Source organism: Sinocyclocheilus grahami, unplaced genomic scaffold, assembly GCF_001515645.1.
Source record: "Sinocyclocheilus grahami isolate Dianchi unplaced genomic scaffold, SAMN03320097.WGS_v1.1 scaffold1725.1, whole genome shotgun sequence".
NCBI classification, from domain to species: Eukaryota; Metazoa; Chordata; class Actinopteri; order Cypriniformes; family Cyprinidae; genus Sinocyclocheilus; species Sinocyclocheilus grahami.
In genome coordinates this window covers 9,997-27,670 of record NW_015506904.1, presented here as the reverse complement: position 1 = coordinate 27,670, position 17,674 = coordinate 9,997, and the positions used below count along the sequence as shown (strand labels likewise).

The following is a 17,674-nucleotide window of genomic DNA, read 5'->3' as shown; positions in this document are numbered from 1 at the left end:
AATAAATGTGCTTTTTCCAAACAAAAATAATGAATTGCAAAAGAAAATGAAGTATTGTGAGAAACATTTTTGCAAACAAAAATAAATGTAGCACTCTATAGGCCACACTGTCTAGAGTGCTCTGGGTTAGTTACTAATAGAACTACTATGATTTCTGTTGGAACTTTAGATAAACTGTTAAACTCACAATATATCTATAAATGTAGAAATCTGAATAAAGAAAGGAAATGACAAATACACGGTTTTGTCTCTTTTACTTGAAAACTGAAAAGTATGCTCAAATGAGCCCACACACCTTAGGATAAATGAAAGTAAATAACTATGTTATCGCTAAACAGATCTTTTATGTATGGTCACCACTTTTTATAGCCGTTTACATATAACTTAAGTAAGAACTCAAATTTCACTGGGCCCAGACTCTTTATCAAAATGTCAAAATTAGTCCCCTTAACAAAAAGGAAAACAGACCAATAAAACGGTGCAGGCCTGAACGACGCTTGAGTGCGTTGGGGCGGGAAAAAAAATACAATATCGCCGCTTCACTCTTACTAGAGCAATGAATAAGGGCCAATACTACTCACGAACCTCACAGTCAGTAAAGAAGGGAGCCAAGCAGAACTGATTACGAAGAAGTGCTGCCCCTGGCCGGATCATCATCACGGGTCACGCTATCCCGATCAGGAAATCCAACGAGGCCAGGGGAACTTAACAGGCAATCCTGGATGCCTGAATTGCTACCTGGTTAGCGTCTCCAACGTTGCCGGAGGAGCTCAGTCTCCAGTTAATCAATAATGTTACGCCTTGCGAATAGCAAGTGCGTCACAGTCCTGAGTATGTATCACATGCACTTACACAACCGACTAATGCAGGAGTTTATCACTTAAACCTCTGTACGAAGTTAAATAAATGTCACTACACTTCGTTTTAGTGGAGTAACACATTAATCGCCCCGCGACACACTCTGTGTCGTCATTACTCTTCCTCCACCTTCATCCTCTTCACGTCTCTCTCTCCTCTTTTCTCCAATCACCTCACTCTCCTCTCCAAACTGACATGTGCAATATCCAATCAGAGTCTAGATTAACTTTACACACTCCTAACAATAGGAAGCAAACATTTTCAATGCACATTAAGTACACCCACTATTAGTAACACTTATATATGCAAAAAATAATAAATACATAATTAAATAATATAAAGATAAAGAAGAAACTTTAATAGAAAGTAAAAGAAACATTTTTTTTTCAACAGGGCTACATAAAGAATTGCAAAATATAAATGAAACCGATGATTTTGCTACATATATTCTATGGCCACTAATTTATTTGCAATGCTGCTTTTATTTTGCATTTCACTTTCTGGCAATAGGTGTGTTCAACTTGAAGCAGCGCTGCGCAGACCGATTGGCGTATGACATCAAAGTACCGCGAGAGCAATTTCTCTAGAGCTCTCATGGTACTTTGATGTCATACAGTCCGTAAGTTTTGCCTCTTTGTCGCCATCTCTGTTTGAAAACCTGGAATTGCAGCTGTGTGTGGAATTATCTAGCTTGCGTGGGTTGTGAGTCGGCACGGCTCCAGCGCGGATTAATCTAATGTTCTGAAGAGTATGTGTGGCAGTCAGTCACCGCACCGGTGTGAATATTTACTGTACTTCACAATCACAGATTCTAGCCTACGTCTTAGAATATGACCCAAATAAGAATTTTCACCGTATTGCCATCTGAACAAGTAAGTAACACGTCTGCCACGTTTTGTTCTGAACCAACTGAGGAAAAAAGCATTACCATAAATCTCGCTACCAATGGTGATTAAATCTAAAGATCGGTTAGCTCATATCACATCAAACCATTCAAATTATTATTATTGTTATACATTATTCTCAAATTATTAATGTTAACAACATCAGCATTGGTGACTATGAGTAGTGTGTATTAGCGTGTCGATTTCTATTTCTGTACAGTCTAACCTAATTGTCATACTCTTCGAATTTCATATTAAGAAATTCTTTTAACCCAAAAAGCAAATCATGCTCCCTTCGAACTGGTTTTCTTTAAAATACAAATCTTTGTAATCCCAGGCTATCTGTAATCAGAAGCACATTTATAACTGGAATATAATTCACATGTGAATTTTATTCACATGTGTTTCATAAACACATAATCCTTTATGGATTACAATCCGCCATCAAAATTATACATTTAATTATTCTAGCTGCTGTGAGAAAAGGCTATAAATGATCGCCACCTGCAGGATCCTCACATGCGATAGACTAGCAGCTGGGACAACTTCTTTATGTTTACAGACATGACGTAATGACGCAGTGCCATGCTCGAATTTCCCGTGAAAACCTACCCGTACCACTCAAATTAGAAAACATTATTATAAGCTAACCATTGTGAATCGGGCTAAAGTAAGGCGATAGTTTTGAATACTGGCTGGTTATGTACTTGCTCAAAGATTGATTTCGGATCATTTTTAACCAAAAAAAAGTTACGGACTGCAGCTTTAAATTTCTTGTGAGTAAACTTTAAGCATGCACACACGCACACTTTGACTGAGAGCAGAGGTTCGCGATTGCAATGGACACATTTTAAGTGCGCACACACTCTCTGGGTGAGAGCAGCGTATATCTGAGAGGGCGCGTCCGGGTTTTGTACGAGAGCAAAGGAAATACTCGTGTGAGCGGAGAGATTCGCGCTCGCGCATCATATTCACGCTACAACAGTGCGCTCTCGACATTTGTCAGTAAAATAATGCTAATATAAAATACAGTGGAGGAAATATTTATTTGATCCCCTGCTGATTTTGTAAGTTTGTCCACTTACAAAGAAATTAAGGGTCTGTAATTTTATGGTAGGTTTATTTTAACGTATAGAGACAGAATACCAACAAAAAAATCCAGGAAAAAACACATTATATAAAGGTTAGAAATTGACTTGCATTTCAGTGAGTGAAATAAGTATTTGATCCCCAAGCAAAACATGACTTAGTACTTGGTACAGAAACCCTTGTTGGCAAGCACAGAGGTAAGACGTTTTTTGTAGTTGGTCATCAGGTTTGCACACATCTCAGGAGGGATTTTGATACACTCCCCTTTAAAGATCTTCTCTAAATCCTTAAGGTTTCTTGGCTGTCATTTGGCAACTGGAAGTTTCAGCTCACTCCACAGATTTTCTATAGTATTGAGGTCTGGAGACTGGCTAGGCCACTCCATGACCTTAATGTGCTTCTTCTTCAGCCACTCCTTTGCTGCCTTGTCGGTATGTTTCGGGTCATCGTCATGCTGGAAGACCCATCCATGACCCATCTTCAGTGTTCTAGCTGAGGTTCTTGTCCAAGATTTTACAGTACATGGCCCTGTCCATTTGCCTCTCAACACGGTGAAGTCGTCCTGTACCCTTAGCAGAAACCCCCCCAAGCATAATGTTTCCAGCTCCGTGCTTGACTGTAGGGATGGTGTTCTTGGGGTCATAGTCAGCATTTCTCTCCCTCCAAACACGGCGAGTCGAGTTAATGCCAAAGAGCTCAATTTTGGTCTCATCTGACCACAGCACTTTCTCCCAAGCCTTCTCTGATGCATTTAGATGTTCTTTGGCAAACTTTAAACTGGCCTGTACACGGTGACCATGCCACTCTTTATCACAACCCTGCTAAAAGTGCCAGTACGTGCGCTCATTGGCGCTCCTTCAGCTGGTGGCAACCGCCTAGCTCGCCTATGCCTAGAAACGGCCCGCATACACACACACATATACATACACACTTTTTTTGCTGGTGGCTTATGGAGGTCACATTGATTTATGTTTTAAAGGTTCATTAACACATTTAAACTTATCAATTATAAAGCGCAAGCTTATGTAGGACTGAACTGCAGATATCAGTGTACTTCATTTTCTGAGAAATTAAATTAAAGAAAATTGTTGTTAAAAATATGGAAGATTTTCCACTATGGAATAACAAGTAAAAAAAAATGGTGCAACTTTCTCACACAATTAAAAAAAAAAAAAAAAATTAACTTAAACGATTTTAGCAAATGGCTGCAATATAACAAAGAGTGAAACATTTAAGGGGGTCTGAATACTTTCCGTACCCACTGTATATGCTGGAGACTTGTTTTGAAAATTTAAAAAGAACTTCATACATCAATACAATTTAGATTTGTCTACAAAACTATTTTTTAAAGGAATAGTTGACCCAAAAATGAAAATCAGCTGAAAATGTACTCTCCATCAGGCCATCCAAGATGTAGACGAGTTTGATTCTTCATCAGAATGGATTTGGAAAAATGTAGCATGACATCACTTGCTCAGCAATGGATCCTCTGCAGTGAATGGGTGCCGTCAGAATGAGAGTCCATTGCCTGTTGTCCTCTCACATCAAAATCCACAGTGCTTGATCTGTGCATATTTCTCTCCTAATTCAGATGAGGTGACTTTTTCACTGGAGAGAGGAATAGGATAGAGGACTCATATTTTAACCAAAAGCAACTGTCTGAACTTTAAAAAGTCTCAAAGATGGATTTGTTTCAAACAAACATGCAGCCTTTCAATGCACAAGATGTTAATTGATGGACTACTTGTGGATTATTGTGACGTTTTTATCAGCTGTTTGGACTCTCATTCTGACGGCACCCATTCACTGCAGAGGATTCCTTGTGGAGCAAGTGTTCTGATGAAGAAACAAACTCATCTACATCCTGGATGACCTGAGGATGTGTACATTTTCAGCTAATTGTCTTTTTTGGGTGAACTATTCCTTTTATTATAGGAATAGTTCACCTATTCCATTAATATTCCAATAGTTCATTTATTCCATTCCGGCCCAGCTAACCAATCACAAGTATTTCAGCATCAGCCTTTTTAAAGGTTTTAAGATCCTGAGAAACATAAATTCAGTCATGTGTGTCCAAACCTCTGATTGGTAATGTAACCTTTTGGTGCCACATGCATCTAAAATGAGACCGCTGTAATGTTATTGCTACATATTATCACTAACCTGGTTGGGCACTTCCTTAGACTGAGCACAAACGTGTACAAGCAGCACTGAGGGGACAGGAAGGGTTGCCTTCAGCGTCAGAGAGCCATCGGATGGGACCGGCAGAGGCCCATCAGTCTGTGGATCCTACAGCATACACATTAAAGACTTCACAAGACAGAAAAAAAGTATTTTTCTAGCTGTTTTGTAGATACTTATTCAATCTCAGCTGAACAAAAACAACAGCTCATGAGCTCATTAACATATGGCCACCCAAATGAGAAACAAACAGAAGTCTTAAAGGTATGTTAGCAAAAAGCAGCCCGTTTAAAACTCAAGCGGTCATGAAAAAAAAAACAGTTTTGTGTGCAAGAAACATTAAAGGGGTCATATGATGCTTTTTTAAAAGATCATTATTTTGTGTATTTGGTGTAACAGAATGTTGACATGCTTTAATGTTCAAAAAACACATTGTTTTTCAAATACTGTACATTATTGTAGGTCCTCTATGCCCCGCCTCTCTCAAACGCTTAGTTTTCTACAAAGTCCCTCCTTCCGACAAGCGCAGTCTGCTCTGATTGGCCAGCTGACCCAGTGCATTGTGATTGGCCGAACACTGCAAGCACTCGTCGGAAATGTAACGCCCCTTACCATAATCGCGAGCTTCATCTTTCAAAATAAATGTAAAGACAGAGCCCGAAAGGGGAACAGAGTCGCGTGACAGACACAGTGATGAAGCTGGTATGTGTTTTCAGTACACAAGCCACGGTTAAGACAGCTGACTCCACTGTGATGTGACCCTGTCTCCCTCTCTCACACACACACTCGTGCACACACACAGACACACGATACACAAAAATCTGCAATTGAACAGTCAATAGCAAATACTTAAATTAACAACAAAACAGTAGCTGATTCTGAAGCGCCAGATTGTCATAGCAAAGTCAGAATGACCTCCTCTCCTAGCTTCACAAAACGGTCGTCCATAAAATGCATTGCTGTTCTGTTGTAAGTAATCTTAAAGATTCCTAAATGCATCTACTTCTGGAAGGCCAAATAAAGTGCTTTTGCTTTCTCCTAGAAACACACAGCGTCTCCCTGACATGGCTGCGGTTACTGAAACCACGCCTTCTTTCTTTGCGTGCGCATCTGGGCCACATTATGCTAATATTTCCACATAGTGAGGTAGATATGTGGGGGCGTGTTAGAATGAGCCGTTTTAGGGGGGCGTGGTAGAGTCTTAACTTTGATAAAGAATATCTCTTTGGTTTTGAGACTTTAGTCTTTGCAACTTCAGGGATCTTATCTATGCACAATCAGCTTGTAACACTCCAAAGAGAAAGGAAAACTTGAAATTGTATCATATGACCCCTTTAAGTAACATTATAAAAAGTGAACTTGAAGGAAAAATTAAATGCTCATTATCTATAAAAGTGTGTTGTGAAGTATGAATGCGTGTGTTGAACCTCTTGGCTCCGTAGCTGTGTGAACTGTTGTGCAGTGGGATAGTCAGGGCTGCCCATGTTCTCCCACAGTTTAAATGGGTTTGTCACGTTATTATCCATGTAGTGTGTCACATACATCAGACCTAGAAACACAGACAGGATAGAACTGTAAATACAAGCATATTCTGTTCTATTCAATTCTACATTCTTAAGAAAATATAACTAATATATGAATATAAACATTTTCATTTCTTTTCCCTTCTTTAATTCCTTTTTTTAAAAACAAGTTAGTTTTTTTTAATAAGGTGCTGGTTTGTAGTTACTGACCCTTACGCTGAGGTATTCCAGTGAGGCGCAGGGTGATGATGTCTGTGGTGGAGGAGGTCTGGTTATCTCTGCTGTTATACAGCAGGACAGTGGTCTGCCAGCTATCGGCTGTGTTCGGCACCTGAGGGACGTGAACGGTGGCCAGTGCACCCACTGATGAATTCACTTCAGAGCCGTCAGTCAACACCTCAGCCTGCACCTGAGTCTCACCTGAATGAATGTGAGAATATCACAAACAATACCGAACAATTAGGTGGTAGTTGATATAAGATACCTATATTTTATTAAAGGGGTCCTGTTATGCTTTTTCACTTTTTCAACTTTAGTTCAAAAAAGATCTGCAAATTTCAAAGTCCACTTCAAAAGGAGATATTTTATTTAACAGAAATCACTTTTCAAAAACTACAATGAACGACTCGTTTGGTATCACAAATATCGACGAATGGGACGAGACCTGGTTGAGCTGCACTAGAGAAGGCAATGAGTGTTATCACCATGTCGGAGACACGCTAGCTTTCCCAGGGCAGACGAACTTAGAGTGGTTACAATCATCCGGGTTTAAATCGCGCTCAAATTGATTTGATTTTGATGCAATATTTAACACTGAAGCTTGCAGGCGGCTATGGTAAGGGGCGTGACATTTCCCCACCAGGCGCCGAGTGCTGCCAATCACAATACACACCGGCCCAGCTAACCAATCACAACACACACCGGCCCAGCTAACCAATCACAACACACTCACAGGCCAAGCTAACCAATCACAACACACTCACAGGCCAAGCTAACCAATCACAAGCTTGCAGTGGTAAGGGGCATGACATTTCCCGACCAGGCGCCGAGTGCTGCCAATCACAGCACACACTGGTCCAGCTAACCAATCACAGCACACACTGGCCCAGCTAACCAATCACAGCACACACCGGCCCAGCTAACCAATCACAGCACACACCGGCCCAGCTAACCAATCACAGCACACACCGGCCCAGCTAACCAATCACAGCACACACCGGCCCAGCTAACCAATCACAGCACACACCGGCCCAGCTAACCAATCACAGCACACACCGGCCCAGCTAACCAATCACAGCACACACCGGCCCAGCTAACCAATCACAGCACACACCGGCCCAGCTAACCAATCACAGCACACACTGGCCCAGCTAACCAATCCCAGCACACACCGGCTCAGCTAACCAATCACAGCACATTTCGTATTTCAGAAGGCGGGCCTTCGTTTAATACAGGAACTATTCGAGCCGTTCATTCCAGACTGAGGAGAGAGCTGTTGTAATAAAGTAAAATATGTGAAAAATAATGTGTTTTTCGAACAACCTAGTATGAGAACCTGTTCTAGTACACCCCCAAAACAAAATCAAGACTTTGCAAAAGAGCATAATAGGACACCTTTAAATAATTTAATTATATTAAATATTAAGATTTTGGTTAATATATCACAATATACACATTTTAATGGAAAAGTCATCAATAAAAATAACTAAATATAACAAAATATTTTATTTAAATAAATTAAGAAATTATTTATTTTATTAAGATTTAATTTTATTATAAGATTTTGGTCAACATATCACAATATACATGTTTATGGAAAAGTAATTAAGTAATTAAAAAATTTGACTTATAATAAATTGAAAAACTAAAATAACAATGACAAATTATTTTAAATAAATATTTTATTTATTTGTATTAAATATAATATTGAATTGTATTAAATGTAATTTAAGGTTTATATTTTGGTTAATATATCAGACTATACACGTCTATCGAAAAGTAATTTAAAAATTAAGCCCATTTGACAAATTAAAAAAAAAAAAACATTAAAAAATATTTTTTTATATAAATAAACTATATAAATAATTTTATTTTTATTAAAGATAATATTGACTTAATACATCTGAATACATCAAACCGATGCAATCACATTTTTATTGAAATTTTATTGAAATTAAAAGTGTTTATTGAATGGAAAGGTGTCTGCAATATAATTTTTTCTTTAATTTTTTAAAGGAGTTACAAAGAACTAGCTCTGTATAAAGAACAGCTTTACAGTATAAAGTAGCAGTTAAAAATTGGGGAAATATAAAACATTGTGAAAAATAAGGAATACATATCGGGTAACAATTTTGTAACCGTATTAATGTTCTTGTATTGTTGTCTTGATAAATGTATGCATTTTTCTTGTATAACAAGAATGAAAAAAATAACATGTAAATAATATTAGATTTAATAGACGTTTCAACTTGTTTTAACTGGTATATTGCCTACTAACTTTCATTACCTAACAATGCCAACAGGCCCATCACAGTCAGGACTGGTTTCCGTAGTAACTGCACATGCGGCGGGTTTGTGTTGTTGATCTGGAATCGGGCGGTGAGAGTGCGCTGGGTAAACGGGTGCGGGTGGTAACTAAGGAAAGCATTGTCGTTGCTAAGCAACGTGTAGTTAACGGTACTGTTCTGGTCAGCGATGAGCAGGTTCTGATGCTGTGAGATGACCTAAAACACACCAGAGACATGAAAGGACAATATATATCTGACTCACTAAATTAACAAGCCTTAATCAATTATGGAATGCAATTAATTTAAGAATGAAAAAATATGAAAATAATTAAAGATCCCATTACAAGTCTAAATATGGGTTTTATGGCTTTTAGTCCATGTCTATTAGCTTTGAGGTAGGGCTGCACAATTTAGGGAAAAAATCTAATCGATTAAAATTCTTCATATATATAAAATATTTTTAAATAAAAATATTCAACAAAATAAGAAAAATTACTATTGTAATATTTCACTGTAAAATGAAAAAAAAAAATTAGTATTTCGGAAAAACAATAATAATGACAATAGTATTTTTGTTTTACAGTACACAAAGCAATATTGTAATTTTGGTTTTATTTTGATTAATCGTGCAGCCCTATTTTGAGGTTATAGTTACTGGATACATAAAAAAAACAATAGCAATCCTTTTTATTTGTCTTGCCACAACTTTCTGTTTTAATAGGAAATACATCAGTTGAGCAAAGAAATATATATTTGCCAAACCTTTTCATGGAGTTTTTGATATTAAGGATGGGTTCAGGACAATATGACTGAATGCAATTCTGCTCCAGAACCATAAATGGATGTTGAATAAGGAATATGACCTCATGTAAATAACATTTCGCTATGTCCTACTAATCACAAAAATCACAGCTGATGAAATGAGATCTCAGAATGAGAACAAAGAAACACAACTGTCTACCTTAACCACCATGGCTGCATAGGTGACATCTGCTCTCCAGGTGAGTGGTTTGTTCCAGCCAACCAATGGATCTGCCTCGTCATTGTAGATCGGCACAGAACGTAACTGTGGAAACCTCTGCTGGATCTCCCGCACAGTGACCACTTCCTGCTGCAGGATGGGTAACGAGCTACCACCTCCCTGAAAAACAAATACAAACACACTACAACAATCAAAAATATTTTTTCCTTCATTTATGTGTGAAACATATGGAAGCTTGTGTCTGCCACCGAATTAAATAAAATGTAATGACTTTATCTCTAAGAGTTCTTTTTATCACATTGTTTCCCTTGCATTTCTCACTTTTTTTTAAAATTGTGAGACATAAACAGAATCGCAAGATCAAAATTCAGAATTATGAGAAAAAAAGTCAGAACTACAAGATATAAACTCAGAATTCTGGGGAAAAAAGTCAAAATTGTGACAAACAGAATTGCAAGATATAAACCCATAAGTATAAAAAATACAGATTTATTTATACAGAATTGCGAGAAATAAATACAGAATTTGGAAATATAAACAGAATTACAAATTATAAACTCAGTTTTTTGATATATAAAATACATTGCGAAATATAAGCTCAACTGTGAGATAAAAGGTCAGAATTACGAGATATAAACACAGATTTGTGAGAAACAAACTCAGAATTGTGAGATAAAAAACTCAATTGCAATATATAAACTCTGAATTCTAAAAAAAAAAGTCAGAATTGCGAGATATAAACTCAGAATTCTAAAAAAAAAAGTCAGAATTGCGAGATATAAACTCAGAATTCTGGAAAAAACGTAGAATTTGGATAAAAGCGTCTGCTAAATGCATAAATTATTACTATTATTATTATTATTTATTAATTATATATATAAACTCAGAATTGTGAGATATAAACTCACATGTGAGATATACATTTAGAATTGTGAGATATAAACAGAATTGTGAGATATAAACTCACATGCGAGATATAAACTCAGAATTGCGAGAATAAACTCACATGTGAGATATAAACTCACATGTGAGATATAAACTCACATGTGAGATATAAACTCACATGTGAGATATAAACTCACATGTGAGATATAAACTCACATGTGAGATATAAACTCACATGTGAGATATAAACTCACATGTGAGATATAAACTCACATGCAAAATATAAATTTAGAATTGTGAGAAACTCAGAATTGTGAGACAAACTCACATGTGAGATATACATTTAGAATTGCGAGATATAAACTCACATGAGATATAAATTTAGAATTGCGAGATATAAACTCACATGAGACATAAATTTAGAATTGCGAGATATAAACTCACATGCGAGATATAAATTTAGAACTGCGAGATATAAACTCACATGAGATATCAATTTAGAATTGCGAGATATAAACTTACATGAGATATAAATTTAGAATTGCGAGATATAAACTCACATGCGAGATATAAACTCACATGAGATATAAACTCACATGAGATATCAATTTAGAATTGCGAGATATAAACTCACATGCGAGATATAAACTCAGAATTGCGAGATATAAATTTAGAATTGTGAGATATAAACTCACATGCGAGATATAAATTTAGAATTGTGAGATATAAACTCAGAATTGTGAGATATAAACTCACATGCGAGATATAAATGTAGAATTGCCAGATATAAACTCAGAATTGCCAGATATAAACTCAGAATGGCCAGATATAAACTCAGAATTGCGAGAAAAAGTTAGAAATACAAAATATAAACCCAGAATTGTGAGATATAAATGTAGAATTGCCAGATATAAACCCAGAATTGCCAGATATAAACTCAGAATTGCCAGATATAAACTCAGAATGGCCAGATATAAACTCAGAATTGCGAGAAAAAGTTAGAAATACAAAATATAAACCCAGAATTGTGAGATATAAATGTAGAATTGCCAGATATAAACCCAGAATTGCCAGATATAAACTCAGAATTGCGAGAAAAAGTTAGAAATACAAAATATAAACCCAGAATTGTGAGATATAAATGCAGAACTCTGAGAAAAAGTTAGAAACACAAAATATAAACTCAGAATTGCAAGATAGAAACTCAATTGCCAAGATATAAATTCAGAATTTTGAGAAAAAGTTCAGAATTGCGTGACAAAGCCACAATTGTAAAATATAAATTTGCAATTCGGGGAAGAAGTTGCAATTACCTCTAATTTTTTTATTCCATCTAGGTCAGGACTCAATTACATGTGATATATTTGCATTTTGCATGCACCTTCTTGTGTAGGGCGATGTAGTCTAGCCGTACGCCGGTCTCTCCAGTGAAGTAGTTTGTGCCATTGTAACAGTGCTGTAGCATCTCCCAGCAGTACGGCGAGCGGGGCGGAGAATGACAGGAGTCTCCCGGACCCCCGAACTTCAAGAGTGGACTCGCTGTACGAAGGCCCTCAGAGCAGGCATCATAATAGTTCATAAACCCTGGAGGAGTGGAGACAGAAAAATACACATTCACAACATTGAGGCTGGTGGATTGCCCTCAGCAGAACTAATTCTTCCATGTGGTAACATGAAATTAAAACTTGTCAGACACTTTTTTTTGTTTTGTCCACACCACGAAAGGCGTGTTTGAGAACACCATGTGCAGGAATACAACACAAACACATGGCATCTGCCAGCAACACATGCACTACTATACAAATGCCAACATTTTCACAGATGGACACACAGTTATTAAAACAGGTTGTGTGGTTGTCTTCATCCAATCAATTTGATTGACCTCATAAATATGCAAATTAGAATTCAAAACTAGCTACTACACTACCAGTCAGGAAGATTTTTCTGAGAGAAATACTTTTATTCAGCAAGGATGCATTAAACTGACCAAAAGTAACAGTAAAGACATGTTATAGAATCTACTAGACAGTAATAGAATGTTACAAAAGATGTCCATTTCAAATACATACTTTCTATTCAATGTATTTCTAAAAAATATTATTATGGTTTCCACAAGAATATTAAGCAGCACAACTAGTTTCAACACTGATAATAATAAAAAATGTTTCTTGAGCAGCAAATCAGTATATTAGAATGATTTCTGAAGGATCATGTGACACTGAAGACTGGAGTAATGATGCAGAAAATTCAGCTTTGCATCACAGCAATTAAATACATTTTACAGTATAAATACAAATAAAAAATAGTTTTTTTAATTTGCAATAATATTTCGCAGTATTGTTTTAACTGTATTTTTGATCAAATAAATGCAAACTTCACATTTAACACTTCCACAAAACTTCATATATACATGTGTTTGCCAAACATACAGGCATAAACATGGACCCTAGTTCAGTTAGGTGCAAATTAATTACATATGTCTATTTCATCCCTCAGAATTGTACAATAAAATTGTTGACTTCTATGTAACATATGAACATAACAAAATATAGCTGCAATTACAGAGACTGAGTTTGTGGTGCCCACATGTCATGGTCCCATGGGGTCTCAAGACACTTTTCAAAAGTTGGACAACTTGGACTATTGTTAACTTGAGATGGCATCTTAAAAATGCAGCACTCGTGGCAGGATGTATCAAAACTAAAATAAAAATATAAGAAAAATATATAGTTGGTTGGTCAGTTTTACATTTTTATTTATGCATGTAGCAGATGCTTTTATCCAAAGCGACTTACAAAAGAGGAACAGAAGCAATTTCTCAAGGAAGGTTTTCTAAATTTGAAACAGGTTTAAAAAAAATGTAATTGCCAGAAAATATTGGTACAATTAATTCAGCATGATCCAAAGAACCTAGGAATATTTCGTTTTTAGTCCATTTGGATCAAAACTTATAAACAGAAACTTACTGTAAGATCAACAGTTGAGCTGTTGGTGGTGCTGGATGGTTTGAGATCACTAATAAAATCAATTCAAATTGATTGAGAAAGATTGACAGGACTTTGGCTCAGACAACAACAAATAGTTTTTAAACTGTACCTTGGATTGACACAGTGATGTTGTCAAAGTCGTGGTTGTTCGGCTCATTCCACGTCTCGAAGTTCCACTGAGAGACAAAGCCAAGGCCGTATTTCCCTGCACACACATACAAAACAACAGGAACAAATACAGTCAGAACTTCTGGAGCTTTGTGGTAAAGATCTGGACTAGTACACAAAATGTTCAAAATCCACAAGAGGTGATTCATGATCTATCACAATCTAAGATATCACGACCTCAGTCTCATACTCACATATGTATCTTTTGGCGATCAAAAAGACCAAATTCCTCCATTCAGTAACTTGTCTTTTGTCCTCAAAGTTGCTAAAGGTGTTGGACACGCTGCCCATCAGTTCAAACCCTTTAAAAAGAACCAATCCTCTTTAACACAATGCAAATTTGTGTTAAATTAACCCTAGTGGCAGAGCCCTAATTCTAAATTTCACAAGCATTCAAATGTGGATTTTGCTGTAATATTTTGAAAATTACCCGGCTGCAGTCCATTCTGCCAGAGGAGGTCAATCAGCTGGTCTAAGTGAGTGAAGTTGTAGTGATATTCTCCACTGTAAACTCTACACAAAATTCAGAGACAAAATCTTACAGTGCACTACTTCTGGTTCACATGGAGATGAAAGTGTAACAGTGATGCATGAAGAGTAGCCAAAATAAGAGACATATAAATAATGCATTTAATTAAAGATTATTTGTTAATGCACAAAAAAATGCATGTGCATAATGTTTGCATTTTATGTATTATGCATACTACATAACTATAGTATAGCATATATGCATAACTACAGTATAGTTTACATGGAGATGAAAGTGTAACATTGATGCATGAAGAATACGCAGAAAATATAAAAGATGCATTTAATATTAAGTCTAGATATAGACCTAAGTCTAGATATGATATTAAGAAAGATGAAGGAAACGTACTAAGAAAACATAATCTTATACGTAATCTTTTACAAATCGTAATCTTAAATAGCACCGCAAAGTCACACAACAATCACAGATTTTTACATAGATAGACGTAAATGCATATTAATATCAGTATTAATATCTGCATATTAGAATGATTTCTGAAGGATCATGTGACACTGAAGACTGGAGTGATGGCTTCTGGAAATTCAGCTTTGCATCACAGGAATACATTACACTTGAAAATATATTCAATAGAAAACAGTTATTTTAAATGATAATATTATTCCACAATATTACTGTTTTACTGTATTTTTGATCATATAAATGCAGCCATGGTCAGCATTAGAAACTTCTTTAAAAAACACACACACACACACACACACATGCTCTTGGAAATAATATCTTATGGAAATAGCACTGCTTACTTGCAATGTTAAACCACAATCAAAGAAAAACAGAGAGATGCATATGCATATTGATATGAATCTTGATATTTGCATATTAACATGTGCAAAGTATATTTTAATTTTTCACATTTACCAAATAGAAGAAGAGAAAGTGTGACTGTGGTAATATGGTGTAACTGACCGTGCGGACACCAGCTCCAGCATCCAGTGTATCCGCACCTGCTGGATTCCTCTGTGCGGCACAGAGCCGATCAAAGCCAGATTCATCTGCTGGTCTGGACTGAGATCATACAGGTGTGCATCAGTGTGTGGCTGTGGAGGGCTGCAAAAACAAGAGACAATAGTTAATTGAGTGCTTAGTGATTTTCACCCACTAAAACAATTACACAGACAAGGTTTTCCTGAAATGCTTGCAGATGTCACTAACAAAAGAGTGCCAGAGGCCCCCGGCTCAAATTTTTGATTTTGCTAATATTTTTTCGGAAGAAAGATAAACATGCATAGTGATGAAAGCCAAAATATTAAATGTCACAGATGTATATTTACTGAGTAATCCACTATTTTGTAGAGGGTGGTCAAAATGGCAGTTTTTCACCTGAGATACAGAGCCATATTACAGGGGGTTAAAAATGACTTCAGAAAGGTGCCAGCATCATGATGTTATTTTTACACAGAGATTGGTAGGTCTGTTAGCAAAATCTGTTGACTTTAGCAATCTTTGTTGCATTATGTGCCAATGGTGACCATTCAAAAATGGGGAAAGAGCACTTTTCAAGTTTTTTCTCCAAAGTTTGCATGCCTGTAACTTAAGAAGTATTAAAGACATCTCAATGCTCTTTTTGATATTGGGTCTTAACAAACTTTCCTTTTGACATCTTCATTTGGTTCACTTCCAGAGATATTGGAATTTCAATATAGCTCCAGCAGTAAATTGTTAAATTGTGCATATTTTCAATGGTCAAAAACCAAATGTGGATCACTTTGCATAAATATGATACTTCTTTTCTTTTAAAGAGGAATGTCTGAAGAACAAACTAAGTTGAAATTAAAAATGTATCTCGTTTCCTTCTGTCAAAATAACTGCATTTAACAGTGCCGTAAGTCTGAGTGCCATAAGTATTATTTTTCCAAAGTTTGCATGCCTATAACTTTAAGAAGTATTAAAGATATCGCAATATGATTTTAGATTCTAGTTCTGAATAGGGCTGCATGATTATGACAAAAATCATAATTGTCGATTATTCCCTTGAAATTGTAATCGTGATTATTAATCACAATTTACATTGATGTTTATACCATTGTGTGACGCAACTGCATGCCGTATTTTTATATGAAAATAAGCTGAAAACACTCTAACTGAAAAACGTTTAGTGCCTTTCTATAGTATTAAGCCTCAAATGTCAACTGTACATCGGATTGGTTTCTTTAAATTATATAAAAAAGTACAAATATAAATGGTATTATAGTGTTATACTAAAACTAAAATTAAAGCAATGGAAAAGCCCTTAAGATAACATGTAGAAGAAAAAGAAAAGCATCTTAAGCACGCAGAATAACATAAGTGGACTCTGAACGATTAATCGCCGCTTTGAACGATTACGTAATTGTGGCATCCATAATTGTAATCGCGATTAGAAACTCGATTAATCGTGCAGCCCTAGTTCTTAATAAACTTTTCTTTTGGAGTCTTTATGTTCAAGGTTCTACAAATGTAGTACATGTGTATAACTACACTATGGTATTCTTTACTTTGGAGTATCATGTAAACACTGCGATATATGAATATGTAATCAAGCTTCATTCCCTTAAAACAGTACCACGATACAGTGATTATATCAGACGGTAATGAAATTCACATACCATGGTATTTACATGCACTTCCAATGATGAAATGGTTTCATATGTATCTAGAAAACGATAGTAGTACCATGGTATTATACTCACTGTACCATGGTACTGAGTAAGGGGTCGTTTACAACATTAGTTTTAACCTACCAGAATCCAGTGCTTCTCCAAAAGTGCTTCAGGTTTCGTAGTTGCTCGTCAACATTCACTTGAACCTCCACAGATGAAGATATAACAGACTGCTGCTGTTTAATCACCAGGACTGATAGAAATAGCGTCCATGGGAATGAACACATGTGTTTACATCTATACAAACACTCGCGTTCACTGTACATGACTTACAGTTTCACTTAACAACTACATAGATATATTATCTAATGTTTCGAGTTCCAGAAATCGTGTTCAGTGACACTAAAACACATTTTGCCCTACTTCTGTGCTCATAAATTGTATCTGCGCTCTTCAGAAAGGTTGGTGCCCTGACGTCATTGAC

General features: G+C 36.2%; 1 protein-coding gene across 1 annotated transcript; it reads right to left on the bottom strand.

Annotated features, from left to right (window-relative positions):
* Window positions 1–940: 940 nt before the first annotated feature.
* idua (alpha-L-iduronidase) lies at window positions 941–17,674 on the bottom strand. Its single transcript, XM_016258679.1, has 12 exons — window positions 17,332–17,674; window positions 15,518–15,658; window positions 14,495–14,577; window positions 14,259–14,366; window positions 14,006–14,101; window positions 12,291–12,493; window positions 10,004–10,183; window positions 9,042–9,258; window positions 6,746–6,955; window positions 6,440–6,561; window positions 4,995–5,120; window positions 941–1,048 (listed from the first exon to the last, which is right to left on the bottom strand). The coding sequence occupies exons 1-12, from the start codon at window positions 17,514–17,516 to the stop codon at window positions 941–943; spliced, it is 1,779 nt and encodes a 592-aa protein (XP_016114165.1). The 5' UTR covers window positions 17,517–17,674.